We start from the raw sequence: 23207 nt of genomic DNA on the forward strand, positions 1-23207 counted from the left end.
CACTCCAGAAAAATAGGACACCTTAACAAGTGTATCAAATATGTTTAACCGGTTCCTGACCAGCCGCCACAGTGTATACTGCGGCAGGCTGGCTTCTACAGGCAAATTGGCGTACGTGTACGGCGCTCGCCTGAAGGCCACTAGGCCTTCATTTAGCAGAATGTGAAAAATATTGTGTTTTTTTTCAAAATTGTCGCTTTTTTTTTGTTTATAGCACAAAAAATAAAAAAATCGCACAGGTGATCAAATACCACCAAAAGAAAGCTCTATTTGTGGGGAAAAAAGGACGTAAATTTTGTTTAGGTACAGCGTCGCACGACCGCGCAATCGTCCGTTGAAGTAACACAGTACGGAATCACAAAATAGGGCCTGGTCAGGAAGGGGGCAAAGTGGTTAAAAGCCCCCAGAGCTGAATGTGCTCACTGCTCAGAATGTATTTCAGTGCTGGTCCAAAAGTAGCTCAAATTACTCATAACTCAAACAGAGGGTAATATTGGAGAGGCAAACAAAGAGAAAGGAAACTTTCCATAGTGAAATACCATTTCACTATTACCAGCTGCTCCCTCTCTGTTCCCTTTCCTATTTTAGCAATTAACCGTAATTAGCTACCCTCACCATTTTTTTTTTGGACCAGGTACATAATTTTAACCACTTAAGCCCCAGAGGATTTGGCTGCTAAAGGACCAGGGTTTTTTTTGCGATTTTTTACTGTGTGACTTTAACGGACAATTGCGCGGTCGTGCGACGCTGTACCCAAACGAATTTGACGTCCTTTTTTTCCCACAAACAGAGCTTTCTTTTGGTGGTATTTGATCACCTGTGCGATTTTTTGATCACGCGCTATAAACAAAAAAAGAGCGTAAATTTTGAAAAAATAACAATATTTTTCACATTTTTTTATATGAAATTCCCCAAAAAAAAAAAAGTAAAAATCAAAATTTTTTAACATTTTTCGGCCAATTTGTTTTATGCTACATATGTTTGGTAAAAAAAAAAAAAAAAAATCGCAAAAAGCGTATTTTGATTGGTTTGCGCAAAAGTTATCGCGTTTACTAACAAAGGGAAAGATTTTTGTCATTTTTGGTGTTTTTTTTTTTAACGCGTAATGGCGGCGATCTGCGATTTTTTTTTCGGTACTGCGACATTGCGGCAGACAGATCGGACCCTTGACTGACATTTTTGACACTTTTGGGGGTACCAGTGACATTACTGCAGTAATCAGTGCTATACATATGCACTGTTACTGCAAAAATGACACTGGCAGGGAAGGGGTTAACTTTATTGGACAGGGAGGGGTTAAGTGTGTCCTAGGGGCGTGATTCTAACTGTGCAGGGACATTCCTATTGGTGTAAAAGCAAAGATCAACCGTTCTACATAGTAGAACGAACAGATCTTCACTTTTACACAGGGAGAACTGACAGGCAGCTTGTTTACACAAGCCGCTCTGTCTTTCTCCCTTCACAGGAGCGATCGCAGTGTGACTGGCGGACATCGAGTCCGCCGGTCACACGCACTGACTTGTCTGTGAACGAGCCGCGGCGGGCGCGCGCCCGCCCGCGATAGGCTCGCAAGTCAGTGACAGGCGAGTGACGTACCGATACGTCACTCTGCCTGGCCGGGGCTGACCGCCGCAGTATATAGTCGTGCGGCGGTCGGCAACCGGTTAACAGATGTAATAAAAAGTACTAAATTAGGGATAAAATGTGTACGTTGTGTCCACAGCAACAGTGGTTGTAAAAAAAAAAAGTTCATTGACGGACACAGCTTCTTATCTTCTTGACCATTGGGTCATACTGCCCCCTACAAGAGTAGGACACTAGGCAGGAAAAAGCTTGACTATTCCTATGGAGCAGTCCCAGGGGGTATACTCCCACTCTCAGCTATAGGCATTCATTTTTATTACAAGCAGTATCAGAAGAAAACCAACTCCACAGAGGGGTGGATGCTTTGTCCATCAATGAGAAATGGATTTTACGGTAAGAAAAAAAAAAAAAAAAAAAAAAAAAAAATCGCATTTTCACTTTCGTTCATTGACGGACACAGCTCCTTATCTTCTTACCAGTGAAGACGTCCCCCCACCCCTGATACGGGTAAGGGGTGCACCTTCAAAGGAGCATTTTCGGCAGGTCTGGAGAAGCCTGCTCTCGACTTGCCAGACCACGTTTGCTTTGATCCACAAGAGGAGGCCCAGAAAGGCTTTGATCCCTTGTCAGTCGCCTCTGAGGGACAAAAAAACTTCTTATGAGCAAAGAAGGATCGCCCACGTCTACGACAAGGGTCCCTGCCCTTACTAGCATGCAGGAGAAAGGTACTTTTCCCCCCTGTGAGACTCTTAATGATGTCATCCAGGGTAGCTCCAAACAGGTAATCTCCTTGAAAAGGAAGATCAGTCAAGGCCTTTTTAGAAGTCTGGTCCACAGACCAGCATTTAAGCCAAAAAACTGCTGAAATAGACAGCCTAGCGACTAGGGGAGCCGCGTCCAAAGAGGCATCACAGATAAACTGCAGCCCTATGGACCAACTGGGCTGCCAGCTCAGCAAAGGCAGGGGGGAGCTGCTCCCCCTTCAGGTCACTGCGTAAAAGTTTAGTCCACTCGGTCAGAGTTTGCGACACCAGTGCAATGGTAAATACCGGCCTCAGTCCCGAACCAGGCACAGTGTATATATTGCGGGCCACAGTCTCCTCCTTCCTGTGAGCCAGGTTCTTAAAAGCCGGGGACTCTTTAACCGGAATCATGGTTGTCTTGTTCAACCTAGAGACTGGAGGGTCCACCACCGGTGGAATAGTCCACTTTTTAAGAAGGGACACCTCATAGGGGTACCACATAGCAAAATCGCTTAGGGACCACAAGGGGATGTTTTAGCTGTTCCCACTCTTTAGCGACAATTCTGTCAAAATAGGTGGGGAAAGGAAACACCTTTGCTGCTCTGGCACAGATTCAATCAGTGCATCCACCAGCGGCTACAGGAGTGGAGGAATCATCCTCACTATCTGAGAACTTAGAGCGCCTGGTTGCAGACCCAGCAGAGTGATCCACACCTGCGGTGGCCGAATCAGATTCAGGATCTGAGGAGACAGATGAGGCAGGGGAAGGCGGGGGGGGGGGGGGATGTGGTGCTTTTTGCTAGCCTGTCGCCCAAAAATCACCTCCACCGGAGACACAAAGAACTCCAGGACCACCTACAGCGCATCAATGGATTGTTTGGACCCGGAGGACCCCGCAGCCTCAGAGGGGATCAGGTGGGAAATGTGCTCAAAAGACTCCATGAGTCAATGGGGGGGGGGGGGGACACCACAAAAAAGGTGTAAAAAACACTGCTAAAGGGACACTCCCACCGCTCTGGCAGCACCACACGGTTGCCAGTAACAGAGCGCCTAATCGATCCTCAGTAAGTAGAGAGGGAGAGGACCCCACCAGACTCCCCAGCCAGCAGAAACAGGCACCTGCAGCCACCAGGATAATCTGCACTCCATGTGCTGTGATCAGGAAGTGAAAATATCCAGAAGTCAGCACCGGGGGATGAGGAGGGACTCCCATCACCGAAATTGCCACCCATTGGGGCTCCACTTTTCAATGGCAAACCACTGCAAAATGGCCACCGGACTACACAAACATGGCCGCTATACATTGAGCACAGACTACAGCAAAATGGCGGCACCACGCGGCTCCCAGAGCCCCAGGCCTCAGAAAATGGGACAGGCTGGGAGGGGGGCCTCTGGCAGGAGCCCCCACCAAGTACAACCCCCCACACCCGGTCGCTGACGGCACCACTCGCCCCCATAGCCAGCACAGCACCCTGCACCCACCCCAGGAGGTAGACCAGGCCACCCCACAGCCCCAGCACAAGTGAAGGATGGGGGGAGGGGGGTGAGATGGCCCACAGGGACCACCAGGCCAATGAGGGGGGTGCCTAATGGGATCGAGGGGAACCCTGGGGTTGGGTCCAACCGTCCCAAGGAGGGGAACCATGACCACCCCAAAACCCTCCATGGGGAAAAGGGGGTACAGTTACTTACCATACCAGGAACCAGACGGCCACTGCTCCAGACAAAACCTCCTCTCCATCGAAATGGGGAGGCTGTCAGCCAGGAGGAATGCTGTGACTCGGGCCGAGACCCGGATGTATGCTACCTCACAACGCTTTTAACTTGCAGACCAGCCCCTGTCTGGTGGGGCTAAGTTGCAGATGACCTATCGCGGAGCTGAGGTCTGCACGCACTGGCTGGACAGACTGGGGGTGAACACTGGATCTAGATTATCCAGCCTGTCGCCCAGTCCGGCAGTTGATTGTAGATCTCACAGGAAAAAAATCTATCTAAAAAGAAAAAAATTGCAGGGACCAGAGATCCTGGCAAGGAAGTAGGTCCTTACTCCTGACTAGGCAGAAAAACACTGAGTATCTATAGCAGAGAGAGGGAGTATACCCCATGGGACAGCCCATAGGCATAGCCAGAATTTTTTTTCTGCCTAGTCTCCTACTCCTGTAGGGGGCAGTATAACCCAATGGTTAAGAAGACCAGGAGCTGTGTCCATCAATGAACGAAAGAGAAATATTTTATTGAAATTTTCAAAATAGATATACAGAAGACGTGCTGGGTGGGACGCAGGCAACTGCTTTAACAGTTACAACAAAACAGGTAAGACAATCATAGTACAGTAAAACCTTGGATTGCAAGTATAATTTGTTCCGGAAACATGCTTGTAATACAAAGCACTCGTATATCAAAGCAAATTTTCCCATAAGAAATAATGAAAACTCGGATAATTAGTTCCACAACCATTATAAGTCCTTCAGTCCAAAAGATTATAGCAATGTAAATTCGAGACAACTTCAGGGAATGCCTGGGTAATCTTCCTGTAATGTTTATCTCAGCTTTAAGAAGCTTTTTCTTTATTGTGCTCTTGTGCACATTTTTATTGAGCTTCTTTGAGCTCAGTTGAGCATAAGCATTTTTTTTTTCACAAACCCTCCTTAAAGTCTATGGGCACAAGTTGGATAGAAGTCCCCTTGAAGTGGTACAGTAAACTTTTCTAAAGTTGGAGCGACTTCAGTAGTGTGAATTATGTGTAGCACCCTCCTAGATAGGTGCTAGAGAGTGAGTAATGGTTTTGGCTCTGTCTGCCTATCAGAGGAGCCGCGGGTAAATTCTATATTGCACTCTGCTTAACAGGGAGCAGGATTTGCGAGTTAGGTCTGCTCAATGTGCTCCGTGTGTGAGGGAGTGTCCCCACTGATCCAATAGGGAGGCACATTGAACAGTGAAGGAAACCTGACCAAACAGGCTTTGATACAGCCCCAGTAATTGGCACAGACTGCTGTCTCGGTGCATTGTGGGGTGTAGTATAAAAAGCCAGGAGCACATGTGCTTAAGGTCTTTGACTGGTGAGCAGAGTCCCGGAAGAAGGGTGGCGGCTGCCTCCTCCTCTGCAGTGGTTGGTGTATGGTCACAGGCAGTCAGCCTGGTGAGCCAGAAGTGTGGAGCTGAACCCAGAGGTCCAGGAGAGCTGACTAAGAGGAGTTGAGGCACTGGAGAACCTGGAAAGCAGTATCGTGAGTACCGGGGATCGTGTCTAAGGGCCTGACCAGGAAGGGGGCCACTCCGGAGTAGAGTAGTCAGAGGACGGATGTCAGCTGGTGAGTAGAAAAGGGGTACTAGGCGAATGCCCTGAAGATAAGTGCTAAAGAATATTACCTCGGATTCATCTAGTGGCAGGATGAAGCTGCGGCCTTGCAGCATACTCAGATAGAAGTCCTCAGCATTGTGAATAGTTCAAGTGTTGGGAGTATCCCACTCTTCCCTTCTCCCATCCCCATATAAAATAAAACAACAACCCCTAGACTGTTCATTGACTGAGCCAGAAAGTAAAGTGTTAAGATTCTGCCTGCAGTTGCTATCGGTAACCCAGGGGACTCGAAAAGGTGGGAAATCCAGCCACCCTCAAGGGGGCAGGGCTACATAAGAAAGCTCTCATTGACTAAAATATATATATTTTTTTTTTACTTACCGTAAAATCCATTTTTTCGTTGATGGACAAAGCATCCACCCCTCTGTGAAGTTGGTTTTCTTCTGATATTGCTTGTAATAAAAATGAATGCCTATAGCTGAGAGTGGGAGTATACCCCCTGGGACTGCTCCATAGGAATAGTCAAGCTTTTTCCTGCCTAGTGTCCTACTCTTGTAGGGGGCAGTATGACCCAATGGTCAAGAAGATAAGAAGCTGTGTCCGTCAATTAACTTTTTTTTTTACAACCACTGTTGCTGTGGACACAACGTACACATTTTATCCCGAATTTAGTACTTTTTATTACATCTGTAAAAATTATGTACCTGGTCCAAAAAAAAAATGGTGAGGTTAGCTAATTACGGTTAATTGCTAAAATAGGAAAGGGAACAGAGAGGGAGCAGCTGGTAATAGTGAAATGGTATTTCACTATGGAAAGTTTCCTTTCTCTTTGTTTGCCTCTCCAATATTACCCTCTGTTTGAGTTATGAGTAATTTGAGCTACTTTTGGACCAGCACTGAAATACATTTTGAGCAGTGAGCACATTCAGCTCTGGGGGCTTTTAACCACTTTGCCCCCTTCCTGACCAGGCCCTATTTTGTGATTCCGCACTGTGTTACTTTAACTGACGATTGCGCGGTCGTGCAACGCTGTACCTAAACAAAATTTACGTCCTTTTTTCCCCACAAATAGAGCTTTCTTTTGGTGGTATTTGATCACCTGTGCGATAAACAAAAAAAAGCGACAATTTTGAAAAAAAAACACAATATTTTTCACATTCTGCTAAATGAAGGCCTAGTGGCCTTCAGGCGAGCGCCGTACACGTACGGCAATTTGCCTGTAGAAGCCAGCCTGCCGCAGTATATACTGCGGCGGCTGGTCAGGAACCGGTTAAACATATTTGATACACTTGTTAAGGTGTCCTATTTTTCTGGAGTGTGGGAGAAGTTGGAAGGTCACGTGATCTGCACACCAGCCAAAGACCTTGAGCACACTTTTTATACTACACCCCACAATGCACAGAGACCGCAGTCTGTGCCAATCACTGGGGCTGTATCAAAGCCTGTTTGTCCATTGGTCAGGTTTCCTTCACTGGTCAGTGTGCCTCCCTATTGGATCAGTGGGGATACTCCCTCAGACCACATGAATCGCACACTGTGCACATTGAGCAGACCTAACTCACAGATCCTGCTCCCTGTTAAGCAGAGTGCAATATAGAATTTACCCGCTGCTCCTCTGATAGGCAGACAGAGCCAAAACCTATACTCACTCTCTAGCACCTATCTAGGAGGGTGCTAAACATAATTCACACTACTGAAGTCGCTCCGACTTTAGAAAATTTTACTGTACCACTTCAAGGGGACTTCTATCCAACTTGTGCCCATCGACTTTAAGGAGGGTTAGTGAAAAAAAAATGCTTATGCTTAACGGAGCTCAAAGGAAATTTCTCTTCTGTTTTATACTCGTATTGCAAGACCTCTTGTGACGTGACGCTACTCATATAGCAAGACCTCTTGTAAAACACTTGCAGGACAAGTCACTTGCAATCCAAGGTTTTACTATATTTATGTAAGTGTACATTCTTATGTGGTACATGACCATGTGGTAACTTTTGTATACGATTACTAAAAGATTTCTTGAAGTTAAGGAAACTGTCCTACCTTTAACATTGTGATGACAAATATTAAGGGCTGAGGCTCTTTCTGCAATGTGTCCAAATCCATGTATCCAAGGGAATGGTCATGAAGTTGCGCTATCCCTCCGCAGCAATGTCTCTGACCTTCACGAGGATCCTGTCCTTCTGCGATTCGACGCAGACTACGGGACACTTGTGGGTAATCTAGTACAAGCTGAACGACAAAAGACATTTATCAGATGTATGAAAGCATTAAAACCATCCTAACTCATTTGTATGTGCTACTTATTAACTACTACAGCATAAATACAATAACAAGCACCTGCTTACAGAAAGCTGTAAAAGATTGGTGATGAATTAAAGGATCCAACATAGACCAAGAGTTGAAATTCTGGCATTCAATTATAGCAACCAACCTAAGCTTTCTTTCAAGGGATTCAGTATTTGATATTTAGTAGTTAGCTCTTCAGCTAATGATTTTCTAGTAGCGAACTGGGTGTGTGATGCTCTTTATGTACCTACCCACCTGACAAATTATTGCTCTAATAAAAAAAAATTAACAGCCCACCAAATACACATATACACACTCATATATAGTTATTAAGATATATATATATATATAGATATATATATATATATATATATATATATATATATAGATATATATATATCAAAAGGATGACTGCTGCAGATAAAATTTATTGAACGAAATGTCATACATATCAAAAGTATTCCATAATTACAGTTTCGGGCTTACAAGCTCACGCCCTTCTTTAGATCAGAACACATCTAAAATCGCTGAACACAAACACATATATAAATACAGTAATGCCTAGTTTCCACTGAGCAGATTGGTTCGGGTCGGTTTCGGTACGGTACGCTATTTTGAGTGTTTCCATTAAGAAAGTGGCCCACAACCGAACCAAACCGCACCATTCCTGGTCCTCCTTCAGATGTAGGGCCATAGGAAATGGTACGGCATGGTTAGGGCGGAGCTACTGGCGTCACACGATAAATTCCACGAATTGGCGGACAGGAAAACTTCCATACTCACGTCAAACGAAAGCGCAAAACAAACACCACATTTGGTGTAAACCCCGCATGGCCCCTGGCGGTCCGACTTGCAGTGGAAACGCTCACCTGAATAGACCGGACCATTCTAACCCTTCCAAACTGTACCGACCCGAACCGTTCTGCTCAGTGGAAACGAGGCATTAGGTCCACATATAAGTGGGACCTAGGCACAATCTTCATACTTTTGGCTCTGTATGCCACCAGAATAAAATTTAAATGAAACAATCCAAATTAATTTGAAGTGCAAGACTTTCAGCTTTAATTCAAATGGTTGAACATAAATATCATGTAAAATTTTAGGAATTGCAACCATTTTTTCACGCAGCCCCCCATTTTTAGGGGCTCAAATGTAATTGGATAAATGAAAAAAATCATAAATAAAATGTTCATTTTTATTATTTAGTTGAGAATCCATTAGGGTCCTTTCACACGGGCTTTCCATCCAGCGAACTCAGCTTTGCTTGATCCGCTGATGCTTGCTGAGCAGGCGGATGAAAGGTCCATCTCCGTTAACTGTGCTGAGACGGACCTGTCAGAGCCCCGCTCTCCTCTCCTGTCCGTTTCCACCTGATCCTCCAGACGGATGGAAAATAGGGTTACCAGCCGTCTGGATTTCACAGACAGGATCGGATAGCAGCGGGTATCAGCGCATAGGTCACCGCTGACATCTGCTGCCCCATAGGGGTGCATGGAGCGTCCAATCAGACCAGCCTGAAAAACTGACAGACGGACATGATCGGAAAGCCCGTGTGAAAGGGACCTTACTGGCAATGACTGCCTGAAGTCTGGAACCCATGGACATTACCAAGGACTGGGTTTCCTTCTTTCTGATGCTTTGCCAGGCTCTTACTGCAGCAGTCTTCAGTCGTTGTTTTTTTTTTTTGTGGTCTTTCTGCCTTTAGTTTTGCCTTCAGCAAATTAAATGCATGCTCAATTGGGTTGAAACCAGGTGTTTGTGCCATTGCAGAATATTACACTTCTTTTCCTTAAAAAGCTCCTGGGTTGCTTTTGCAGTGTGTTTTGGATCATTGTTTATCTGTACTGTGAAGCGCCATCCAATCAACCTTGATGACAATATACAGTATCTCTATACACTGCAGAATTCATTTAGCTGCTTAGGTTACATCATCAATAAACACCAATGACCCAGTACCACTGGAAGCCATGCATGCCCATGCCATTAGACTGCCTCCACCATGTTTTACAGATGAAGTTGTGTGCTTTGGTACATGAGCTGTTCCAAGCCTTCTCCACACTTTTTCTTCCTGTCATTCTGGTACAGATTAATCTTAGTTTTATCCATCCAAAGAATGCTTTTCCAGAACTGGCCTGGTTTTTTAGATGTTTTTTTTTTTGGCAAAGTCTTAGCTGGCTTTTCTATTCTTCAGGCTTATGGATGGGGTTTGCATCTTGTTGTGAACCCTCTGATTTGCTCTTGTGAAGTCTTCACAATTGTAGACTTTGAAAATAATACACCCACCTCCCGGAGAGTGTCCTTCACTTGTCTGGATGTTGTGAATGGGTTTTTCTTTACCATAGAGAGGATCCTGCGATCATCCACCACTGTTGTCTTCCATGGCCATCCAGGCCTTTTTATGTTGCTTAGCTCACCAGTGCGTTCTTATTTCCTCAGAATGTACCAAACTGTTGATTTGGCAACGCCTAATGTTGCTGCCCTATCTCTGATGGATTTGTTTCCTTTTTGAAGCCTTACAATGGTCTGTTACACTTGCATTGACAGCTCCCTTGAACGCACAATGTAGGTTCACAGCAAAAGAGAATTGCACTTAGAATCAACTCCAGATCTTTTACCAGCTTAATTGATGAAGAAATAATGAAGGAGTAGCCCACACCTAGCCATGAAACAGCTTTTGATTCAATTGTCCAATTACTTTTGGTCCCTTAAAGAAAAGGGGGGGTTGGCTTTTCTTAAGACCTGTAATTCCTAAACCCTTCCTCCAATTTGGATGAACATAACCTCAAAAAAAAAAAAACTTGAGAGCGTGCACTTTCAGCCCATATCCATTATAGAACTATAGCTTGAATACATTTTGGCAAATACCTGAGAAGAAAAAAAAAAAAAACTAACATTGTGCCTGTCGAATGCTGACCTTTAAGGTCATAGGTAAGCCCCTTTCTTCTATATACTTGCTGTTATCGATGGACTATAGTCAGTCTCTTGAGAAAATTTATAATAAATGGAAGGGGGATATTTCGGATTTGACTGTAGAGGAATGGGAGGACTCGGTTAGTAACTACATCCCCTCAATGATATCGGCTAGGGACAGATTTATACAACTTAAATTTTTACATAGAGCATATTATACGCCTCAACGCCTTGCCAGAATATACCCTATGACTGACCTCTCTTGTACCCGATGTGGGCGTGATATTGGCACCTTTTTTCACGTTGTTTGGTCGTGTCCTGAGCTTGCATCCTTTTGGAAAGCGGTGACGGACACTCTAGGGGAAATTTTTGATACCACGGTCCCATTGGACCCAAGGGTAACTTTATTGAACAATCTTACAGAAGTGTTTGGGGATAAACATGCTAAATTGTGTATCACCTATGCTTTATTTTATGCTAGGAGAGAAATCCTTCTGCGGTGAAAGTTAACTGAGCCTCCCACCCGGACAACCTGGATAGTCGCTGTTACTAAGACGCTTCCATTCTATCGCTTCATGTACGATAGTAGGAACTGTCCTAAGAAATTTGATAAAGTTTGGTCGGCCTGGATTGATGCAATAGGTGTGCCAATGTCTCCTGTCTCATGATGACAGGAGCAAGATATAATGTACTCCTTTTTTTTTTTTTTTTTTTTGTATGTACTGATAACTTCTGTGTAGGGTGATGTACCTTATTTGTAACGGTTTGTCTTGTTTATATGTTAATAAAAAGGAAAATGTATTTGTAAAAAAAAATTGTGCCTGTGTTCAAATATATATGGACCTAAATATATATATATATATATATATATATATATATATATATATATATATATATATATGTTTTACACTAAAATTGGTAGTAAAGTCTTGGTTAAAAAAAAAAAAATCCGATCCCCTGCAGGTTAATGCCATAAATGTGTTGGTATGTACCGCATACTAGCACATAAAGACAGACTTGCCTTTCAAACAAAAACCTCCAGCGCCATGCTGTCACCAATGCAGGTGCTTCCATCCTCACCCAATCTTCCTTCTTGGTTGCCTTCATCAGTTATTGCCAATGAGAATTATCTCCTCAACGGTGCACGTTTAAGATACATTCATTGTACCTACAGGCAAGCTTTTCCTCTATGTTGCATCACAAATGTAGGAGTGCTAATGTGATGAAAACACATCTCTTCCCTTCATTGCTCTTCTTGTTTGTGCCGGTTTCAAATCTAATTCGTAGTTTACCTAGAACACTAGACTGAGAGACCCAGGGATTGTGAGATATTTGGTTTCTTCACAGGAAGTGCCAGTTCTTAGACTGCAGACAGAGGTCATGCAAGAATCTGTGCAGTGCCATGCCTCATGTTTGAACTAGGGATCGACCGATTATCGGGGGCCGATATGCACTTTCCCCGATATAATCAGAATTGGCCCCTGAGGTTACCGATATTGCCGATATTTCGGGAAAGCGATGTACCGGAGCGATGCCTGCAGCTAGAGGCATTACCCCAGTACCAGCGTCCATAGCCGACGGTCGGCTGTCTTGTAATGACAACCGATGCGGCCGAGAAGCCACTCGGCTGCCATTACAAGGTGCGGGAGGGGACGTCCCCCCTCCTCCTGCCACCTTCCACGGCTTACCCGGGCCTCCCGTCCCACTGGGAGACCCGGGCATCCTACCTGCACGGCCGCCGAAGACCCGATCAAAGCCATGTAAAAAACCCGGAAGTGATGTCATGACATCACTTCAGGGTACTCGCGCCTAATTCAAAAAACTGACAGCATTCAAAACATGCTTGAATGCTTTTCAGTGCCGAGGAGGGGTTTAAGGTCTTTTAGACCCCCAGATCCCTCCACAAGGAGTACCTGTGAAAATAAAAATAAAAAATAAAATAAATACATTTTTTACATGTCCAGAAACATTGGCCGATACCGATATCTGATGACCAAAATATCGGTATCGGCATTTAAAAAACGATATCGGTCGATCACTAGTTTGAACACAAACAAAACCTTTTGTAGCTGTTGTAGCTTTAAAAACCTAAGTGTAGGTAAAAAAAAAAAAAGCACAAAGGGTGGCACTTACATTTCATGGGAAGGGTTTTTGTGCTAAGGCCGGCAATGCTAGTTGGTTTATCCCCATCCGGGGGAATCGATCTGCTGTCCTCTGAGCCTGTTGTCCTGATGCCTTCTTTATGAGGGACCTTTTGTATTTTGGACATACTTTGGGCCATATCTATGTGGCTTTCTGTCCTTAATTGGTTATCGCCTCTGATTTCTGTCTCAACTGTCTCACCAGGCCCGGATGGCGTACATCCGAGAGTACTCAAGGAACTCAGTAAGGTTATATCCAGACCACTGTTCCTGATCTTTGCTGACAGTATTAGGACAGGAGATGTACCAGGGGATTGGAAGAAAGCTAACGTGATTCCGATATTCAAAAAGGGCCAGAGGCATATCCCGGGAAATTATAGGCCTGTCAGTTTGACATCAATAGTATGTAAACTTCTGGAGGGGATGATAAGGGACTATATCGTAGAGTTTGCTAAAGACAACAACATCATCAGCAGTAATCAGCACGGGTTTACAAATGGGCGTTCTTGTCAAACCATTCTCTTAGCATTCTACGAGGAGGTAAGCTGTGAGCTAGATAGGGGGAGACCAGTGGATGTGGTGTACTTGGATTTCGCTAAGGCGTTTGATACAGTTCCCCACAAGCGCTTAATTTATAAAATAAGGTCTGCAGGTATCGACAGCAGAGTTTGCTCTTGGATACGGAATTGGCTTAAAGGGCGTGTCCAAAGGGTGGTAATAAACAGCGCATACTCAGACTGGTCTGAGGTTGTAAGCGGGGTGCCCCAGGGCTCAGTCCTGGGACCAACCTTGTTCAATTTATTCATAAACAGCATTGAGGACGGGATCAGTAGTGCGTTATCAGTTTTTGCAGATGACACAAAATTGGCCAGGGCAATAACTGCAGAGCATGAAGCAGATATCCTACAGAATGACCTGGACAAAATTACAGAGTGGGCAACGACATGGCAAATGAGGTTTAACGTGGAGAAGTGTAAGGTTTTGCACTTGGGGACTAAAAACATAAAAACACAATACACGTTAGGAGGGGAACCCTTGGGGGAATCAAAAATGGAGAAGGATCTGGGAGTCTTGGTTGATGATAGATTAGGCAACAGCATGCAATGTCTAGCGGCAGCTGCCAAAGCCAGCAGAATATTAGCATGCATAAAGAAAGGGATGTATTCCAGAGATAAGACTATAATCCTTCCACTTTATAAAACTCTGGTCCGACCGCATCTGGAGTATTCTGTCCAGTTCTGGTCGCCAGTCCTCAGGAGGGATGTGTTGGAGCTGGAGAGAGTCCAGAGAAGGGCAACTAAACTAATTAGGGGATTGGAGGACCTTGACTATGAAGAGCGTCTACAATCGCTCGATTTATTCTCCCTGGAGAAGAGACGTCTGAGGGGGGACATGATAGCAATTTATAAATATCTTAATGGGGATCCCAGCTTAGAAAAAAAGCTGTTCATTCGAAGGGATTGCATGAGGACTCGAGGGCATACAATGCGATTAGAGGAGAAGCGTTTTAACCACAGGCAATGTGGGGGGTTCTTTACTGTTAGGGCTACAAGATTGTGGAATTCTCTACCACAAGAGGTGGTTTCTGCGGGTAGTATGGTGGCTTTCAAAAGACTCTTAGACTTACATCTCAAGGATCAGAACATTCAGGGGTATGTGAGATGAGTACAGCCACACACAGCTACACAGGTTGAACTGGATGGACTATTGTCTTTATTCAACCTCACCTACTATGTAACTATGTAACTAAGATATGCATCTTGCTTATCCTGTCTACAGTGGCATCAGTTGACAGACTCACTTCAGCAGATTACCCCCCCGTGTTGATTTACGATTTGTCTATCCCTTTACTGTCTAATATACTGGCCATTGTGTTTAACTACTCGCCTTTACAGGGAGTCTGTACACCAGTAGCTCCAGAAGAAGCTTGATTTCTCAGGCGAAACATGTAGGGCATCTGGCTACATGAACCATCCCTCACGTTTAGGGCTATACCAACCACACTCTAGAGGACGTTAACGTTGTTTCTGGCATCGTCTTCGAGTTATGTAGGATGTAATGTATAGTTTCCCTACACCACCATATTTCATGTGTTATGCAATTAATTGTATACCATTTGTATTTTTATGCCTTATTGTTAAGGTACATTTTGGTGTTTTCTATGTATTTCATGTATGTCTATTAATTATTACCCTGTGGTAGGGATTTTTTTTTCCCTTGTTTTTATATGTCGATCAATAAAAAAGTTTTTTACTTCATTCCTAATTGTGCCTATAAAGTCCATTTAATTTTTTCCGAATGTTCAATATCTATTAGGATGTGGCACATTGTTCCCTTACCCTGTTGCGCCCTTACTTTGCTGCTGTATTGCTTGCGCAATATGTTCGTTTAATTAATGCTAGTTGAAACCTGAAGCCCTCTGCTCTCCATACCCCTGCAGCTGTAATCCTCTGGTGCTGTGCAGGTGAATTCTAAGTGCTGGACATGTCATAGGTACACGTCAAGGGTGCAGACTATACCTGCCCTTTTCGCCCCACTCCTCCATCCATATAGTACTATAGCTTCTTGACAAGTGCCTCTGACAGGCACAGTACTTGTATTAACCCCCACAGCACTGGAAGATTATGGTCACACAGACAAACACTACTCTTTCTAGACATTAACTATTAGAATTTAATCTACTCCATACCGTCATGTCACACAGGAATTCAGAAACTTCTCCTTCCCCCATGCTTTGAATGATGGTTTCCCACACAGGCAGCTTGAACTTCTTGCCTATAATCAGCTCCATTGGCTTGTCTCTGTTGGAGCTGTCATCAACCACTGTACGCTGCTCATCACACAGCAAGGTCTTATAGTGGAAGGTGGCCTGTAAACATAAAAAAAAGTGTCAGGAAATTGCGGAGATCTCATGCATCCTTAAAGTGTTACTAAACCCAGGAGCCTGCATTCACTATATCTGGTCTCCCACAATACACAGAACACGACTGCAATTATTTTAGTAAGTATAAACTGCTAAATACCTTTTCTCATCAGCAGTATATAGCAGTCTTGTGTCTGGCTAAGCATTGGTTAAAGCTTGTAGGAGGAGTTTTCATTCTCCTCTGACTGTCCTATGAGGCGGCATTGTTGCAGCAAATAAATTGAAACCCAGAATGAGTTTCTTGGACTCAGGCTTCGGAATCAACCCTTTTTATTCGCTAGTGAAAATGGCTTAGCCCTGCTCATGCCCACTTGCTAAGTGAGCAAAAAAAGCGTGTGCATCACATAGATGAAACAGCAGTTACGTCACAAATACATATTTCCCGAACTAGCTTGGCAGCAATACAATACGTATCCTCCCCCTACCGATGATTCCCATACATCTGTGTGTACCAATTACATCCCTGGCCTTCACTCTTATCTGTATTCTCGCTAGTTCTTGGGAGGCTAGCGAGGAAAATTTGGAGGGAGAAGGTGGGGTCCCCAAATGCGCAGCTTGACTGTCATTGTCTCTGTAGTACCACAGAATCCACCATTTTGTCTTAAAAGGCTATTTATCTGCTGTTTTAGAAGCTTTCCAAGTACTGCCACAGCATGACCCCTGACCCCCTGTCTGGACAGTGCTCATTGGCCCTGTGCTGACCGCCCCAAAAAAGAAAAAAACTCTAGCAATACACACCAAACTGAGCATGTGCAGAGTGCCCCCAAGGCTCCGTTCTATCAGCAGATGGATTGAGGACAGTAAGACAAGGAGAGGATCAGGGAAGACAGGATCAAACAGCCTTCTTACACAATGCGCATGATTAACCTCTTAGGTTCCACAGTGAGTATAGCAAGCATGCTTTACTGCAAATACAGGCTGCTTTTACTGTTGTGGGTTTAGGAACACTTTAAAAAGAAAATGTAATGGCTTTTAGTCTTATTTTTTTTCTTTTAATAGCAGAACTATTGAGCTAGATAGGGGGAGACCAGTGGATGTGGTGTACTTGGATTTCGCTAAGGAGTTTGATACAGTTCCCCACAAGCGCTTCATTTATAAAATAAGGTCTGCAGGTATCGATAGCAGGGTTTGCTCTTGGATACGGAACTGGCTAAAAAGGCGTGTCCAAAGGGTAGTAATAAACAGCGCGTACTCAGACTGGTCTGAGGTAGTAAGCGGGGTGCCCCAAGGCTCAGTCTTGGGACCAACCTTGTTCAATTTATTCATAAACAACATTGAGGTCGGGATCAGTAGTTCGTTATCAGTTTTTGCAGATGACACAAAATTGGGCAGGGCAATAACTGCACAGCATGAAGCAGATATCCTACAGAATGACCTGGACAAAATAACAGAGTGGGCAACGACATGGCAAATGAGGTTTAACGTGGAGAAGTGTAAGGTTTTGCACTTGGGGACTAAAAACATAAAAGCACAATACACGTTAGGAGGGGAACCCTTGGGGGAATCAAAAATGGAGAAAGATCTGGGAGTCTTAGTTGATGATAGATTAGGAAACAGCATGCAATGTCAAGCGGCAGCTTCCAAAGCCAACAGAATATTAGCATGCATAAAGAAAGGGATGCATTCCAGAAATAAGACTATAATCCTTCCACTTTATAAAACTCTGGTCCGACCGCATCTGGAGTATTCCGTCCAGTTCTGGTCGCCAGTCCTCAGGAGGGATGTGTTGGAGCTGGAGAGAGTCCAGAGAAGGGCAACTAAACTAATTAGGGGATTGGAGGACCTTGACTATGAAGAGCGTCTACAATCGCTCAATTTATTCTCCCTGGAGAAGAGACGCCTGAGGGGGGACATGATAGCAATTTATAAATATCTTAATGGGGATCCCAGCTTAGAAAAAAAGCTGTTCATTCGAAGGGATTGCATGAGGACTCGAGGACATACAATGCGATTAGAGGAGAAGCGTTTTAACCTCAGGCAACGCGGGGGGTTCTTTACTGTTAGGGCAACAAGATTGTGGAATTCTCTACCACAAGAGGTGGTTTCTGCGGGTAGTATGGTGGCTTTCAAAAGACTCTTAGACTTACATCTCAAGGATCAGAACATTCAGGGGTATGTGAGATGATTACAGCCACACATACCTACACAGGTTGAACTAGATGGACTATTGTCTTTATTCAACCTCACCTACTATGTAACTATGTAACTCCAAACACACAGCTAAATGCACAGCTGCAATACATACACTGCATAGAAACTGATTTGCCTGCTGAAGCAGGGGTCCCGAACCCCCAAGACCCTGGCAGACAGCCTGGACTTGTTACCAACAGCCTTTTTCTCCTTTTAACACGCGAGTGTATTCGAATAAATACATGTATGACTACCTGCATACTGCACTTGGGAGTGGGGCCGCTTGTCTCTCTCTTCCTTATCCACAGAGTCGCTTCTATATCTGAAAGCATGCTGCCACCCTACCAAACTGCTCCATCTAGTGCATATGGACTCTATACATTGAACTGCCTTTCCCCTATAATTATATGCACTTGTTATTGTTGTTATATTTAATGTCTATTGATCCCACAACTATTGACTTACTGTTTTTTTTATCCATGTAAACCTGTACATGGCACTCTCCTCCATAGAGCTTGACACAACCTCCCCTCTTTTAAGGCCATGACACGTCCTCTTTATGGAGAGGTCTGGGCTGATCTGCCGCTTCACAAGTCAGCAACAGCTTCTAAACAAACTGAAACCAGAAGTGCCGAAATCCTCATCGCTTCTGGTTTCTGACGTCACCTGCTGGGAGGAACAGCATCAGTTTTATGTTAGGGGAACCCAATGCCGCCAGTCGCATCCTTACCGGACTCCTCGATTGCTCGAGAGAGCCCAGTAAATGCAGTGGTGGGAGAGGGGTGGGACCACCTTCCGCCAAGAGCCCAGTAAAGGCAGCGGTGGGAGAGGGGTGGGACCCCCTTCCACCAAGAGCCCATAAAAGGCAACGGTGGGAGAGGGGTGGGACCCCCTTCCGCCAAGAGCCCAGAAAAAGCAGCAGTGGGAGAGGGGTGGGACCTCCTTCCACCAAAAGCCCATCAAAGGCAACGGTGGGAGAGGGGTGGGACCCCCTTCCGCCAAGAGCCCAGAAAAGGCAGCAGTGGGAGAGGGGTGGGACCCCCTTCCGCCAAGAGCCCAGAAAAGGCAGCAGTGGGAGAGGGGTGGGACCTCCTTCCGCCAAGAGTCCAGTAAAGGCAGCGGTGGGAGAGGAGTGGGACCCTCTTCTGCCAAAAGTCCGGTAAAGGCAGCGGTGGGAGAGGGGAGGGACCCTCTTCTGCCAAGAGTCCGGTAAAGGCAGCGGTGGGAGGGGGGTGGGACCCTCTTCTGCCAAAAGTCCTGTAAAGGCAGCAGTGGGAGCGGGGTGGGACCCTCTTCTGCCAAGAGTCCTGTAAAGGCAGCAGTGGGAGCGGGGTGGGACCCTCTTCTGCCAAGAGTCCGGTAAAGGCAGCGGTGGGAGAGGGGTGGGACCCTCTTCTGCCAAGAGTCTGGTAAAGGCAGCGGTGGGAGAGGGGGTGGGACCACCTTCCGCCAAGAGCCCAGAAAAGGCAGCGGTGGAAGAGGGGTGGGACCCCCTTCCACCAAGAGTCCATAAAAGGCAACGGTGGGAGAGGGGTGGGACCCCCTTCCGCCTAGAGCCCAGAAAAAGCAGCAGTGGGAGAGGGGTGGGACCTCCTTCCACCAAGAGCCCATAAAAGGCAACAGTGGGAGAGGGGTGGGACCCCCTTCCGCCAAGAGCCCAGAAAAGGCAGCAGTGGGAGAGGGGTGGGACCTCCTTCCACCAAGAGCCCAGAAAAGGCAGCGGTGGGAGAGGGGTGGGACCCTCTTCTGCCAAGAGTCCGGTAAAGGCAGCGGTGGGAGAGGAGTGGGACCCTCTTCTGCCAAGAGTCCTATAAAGGCAGCAGTGGGAGCGGGGTGGGACCCTCTTCTGCCAAGAGTCCTGTAAAGGCAGCAGTGGGAGCGGGGTGGGACCCTCTTCTGCCAAGAGTCCTGTAAAGGCAGCAGTGGGAGCGGGGTGGGACCCTCTTCTGCCAAGAGTCTGGTAAAGGAAGAGGTGGGAGAGGGGATGGGATCCTCTTCTGCAAAGAGTCCGGTAAAGGCAGAGGTGGGAGAGGGGAGGGACCCTCTTCTGCCAAGAGTCCGGTATCCAGTAAAGGCAGTGGTGGGAGAGGGGTGGGACTCCCTTCTGCCGAGAGCCCAGTAAAGGAAGCAGTGGGAGAGGGGTGGGACCCCCTTCCGAGGCCTGTAAAAAAAAAAATCCAGCGGCTGTATAGCTACTAGAATTACTTTTACTGTGTAGAGAAGGACTTACTGTAAAATAATGATACCAGGATTATGAGTGTAGCCTAAATCAGGAGTTCCCAAACTGTGGGTCGGGACCCACTGGTGGGTCGCGAACTGCGTTTGAGTGGGTCGCGGTGAGCCGGAAATCACTGCTTAAATTGTGCTGTGCGAGCCCGCACAAATTACAGAGAGCCAGAGCAGTCAAATCACGATGGACTCAGGACCCCGCCCACACAGTTTACGGAGGATGATCTGCATTTCCCATGAGGAGGATACTTTTATCAGTGAGTACATATGTGGGCTGGTATGTAGGATATGTTCATGGGGTGCAGAGCCAGCTCCTCGGTCCTGCTGGTGGCAGCAGTGGTGGCTAGACTGGCGGCAGGATTCTCTCAGCTATAGCGGGCAGAGACGGCAGCCTCTGTGTCATAAGAGGACCAGGTAGTCCGGCAGTGTCGGGAGTTTGTGGCGGCTTCTGTGACCCCAGTAGAGGATCTGAAGGAGAAGAGTCAGGACACCAAGACCAGCATAGAGCTCCTCATCATGGAGACTCTGGGTGAGGTGTGCTGGGCCCTGGAGAGGGCAAACAGGGGCTTCACCTTCACTGTGGACCACTGGGAGAGGAAGGAGGGTGAGTGCCATATAGGCTGCTGATCACTGCCCTGGGGTGTTGATTTCTGTCCTCTGCCTGCCTTATACTGTCTATGAGGGTGCTGATTACTTACAACTCTGCTTAAATGCCACACATGCCACAGGTTTCCGACCCCTCACTTAGAACATCTGACATATGTATTCAATAATAAATTGAAAAGTAGTAAATTCATATTTTTAATTTAACATCCCCTTCCCTTTAAAATATGCATTATTATTATTTGCATTTATATAGCACCAACAAATTCTGTACCGCTTTACAATATTCAATTACAAGCAAGTGGGTCCCAAAAAATAACTGTATTCAGAAGTGGGTCTCGGCCCAAAAAAGTTTGGGAAGCCCTGGTATAAATCATTATCCCAGTAGAACGGCTTCAATATGAGGCCTTAGCTGTCTGTTGTACAGCCTTTTGTGTACAGTGTTCTATAACTCAAGAAGCACATAGCACAAAACAGATGACTAATCCCTAATCAAACTACCAACTAACCAGCTGCAAGGCAAGTTCCTACTGCAGTGTTATTTCTAGATACTCCTCTTGACCTAACCACACTACAACTCCGCCCCCCCCTCCCCTCCCCCCTCCCCCCTGTTTTCCAGTTCGGGCCTTTTCTGTCACTTTTTGTTCACATGTAACAATTAGGTTGTTTTTTTTTTTGCTAGAAATATATTTAGGACCCCCAAACATTACATATATATTTTTTAAGCAAGAGGCCCTAGAAAAAAAAAAATCAAATTTTTTTGGGAGAAAAATACATTTTTTTTAATTTTATTTAAAAAAAAAAAAAAAAAAAAAAACTAAATGCATAACCCAATTTTTTTGCAAAATATAAAAGATGAAGTTACGCTGAGTAAAATAGATATCAAACATATAATGCTTTAAAACTGAGCAAGCCCATGCAACAGCGACAAACAACGCTTTAACCACTTGCCGACCAGCCGCCGCACATATACTGCGGAAGGTTGGAGCTATTGCGTGAAACTATGTAACTGTTTGTCATTTCATGCAATAGACAGTGGGGTTGCATGCCGATTGGCCAGAGGGGGAGCCAATCAGCAGGTCTGGCGGACGCGCTGTCCGCCGGCCACCCGCAATCACTCCCCAGAGACACAGAACTGCGGTCTGCCTATGTAAACACAGGGATTTTGTGTTCCTGGTATTTAGGGACACACATCTCCATGTTCATCTAGTGAGTCCATCCCCCACACAGTTAGAAAGCATCCCTTAGGGACACATTTAACCCTCTGATCGCCTCTTCCCTGCCTGTGTCATTAGTACAGTAACAGTGCTTACTGTAGTAATGTCACTGGTCCCCTCAAAAGTGTCAGTTAGGTGTCCGATCTGTCCGCCGCAATGTTGCAGTCCCACTAAAAATTGCTGATCGCCGCCATTACTAGTAAAAAATAAATAAAAAACGCCATATTATATATAACGCCCCCTAGTTTGTAGACGCAATAACTTTTGCGCAAACCAATCAATATACACTTATTGGGATTTTTTTTTAAACAAAAATATGTGGCAGAATACATATTGGCCTAAATTGATGAAAAAAATGGATTTTTGTCTTACTGTAAAATCCTTTTCTTTGATGTTCTTTCACGGACACAGCTCCATATCTTCTTGACCCTTGGGTGTATGCTGCCCCCTACAGTAGTAGAACACTAGGTGGAAAAATGTTTGACTACACCTATAGGGCAGTCCCAGGAGGTATACTCCCACTTCCCGCTAGAGGACTTCAGTTTTGTAACAAGCAGTGTCAGAAGAACATAAAACCCAACTCAATAGCGGGGCGGGTGCATTGTCCAACATCAGAGAAAATGATTTTACGGTAAGACAAAAATCCAGTTTCTCTTTCGTTTATTGACGGACACAGCTCCATATCTTCTTGACCCTTGGGACGTCCCAAAGCAGTGTCAACATGAGGGGTGGGAAGAAAACAGCAATAAACACACTTCCCAAAAGTCTAAACGTAGCCAACCAGGTAAAACAGGAGCTCAACCAGGAACAACTGGAGCTCACCTGACAAAAACATTCACCCTCAAAGAGGACTAAACCTCTCCTACCTGCAAAACCTTGCAGCTAAAAGCAGCATCTGGAGATGCCAACACATCCACCTTATAAAATTTAGTGAAAGTGTGCACGGACAACCGGGTGGCCTCCTTGGAAACCTGCACCACTGACGCCTGATGACGGAAAGCCCATGAGGCACTAAGTGCCCTCATAGAATGTGCCCTAATGCCCTGTACACACTATCAGATTATCTGAAGACTTTTGTCTGTAGACTTACCAAAACCATATAATATGAGGTCAAACCTAAACACTTTCAATTTGTATGCA

At 45.4% G+C, this 23207-nt stretch overlaps 1 protein-coding gene across 1 annotated transcript in view; it reads right to left on the reverse strand.

Moving 5' to 3' along the window:
• Window positions 1-23207, reverse strand: part of AIP (AHR interacting HSP90 co-chaperone) — a 55827-nt gene that overhangs the window by 19318 nt on the left and 13302 nt on the right. The window contains exons 2-3 of the mRNA XM_082269556.1: window positions 15655-15834; window positions 7669-7857 (exon numbers count right to left, since the gene is read on the reverse strand). Of these exons, the coding sequence (XP_082125682.1) occupies window positions 7669-7857; window positions 15655-15834 (369 nt within the window). The remainder of the gene's footprint in view (window positions 1-7668; window positions 7858-15654; window positions 15835-23207) is intronic.

Source organism: Pelophylax lessonae, assembly GCF_965119305.1.
Source record: "Pelophylax lessonae genome assembly, chromosome: 9".
NCBI lineage: Eukaryota > Metazoa > Chordata > Amphibia > Anura > Ranidae > Pelophylax > Pelophylax lessonae.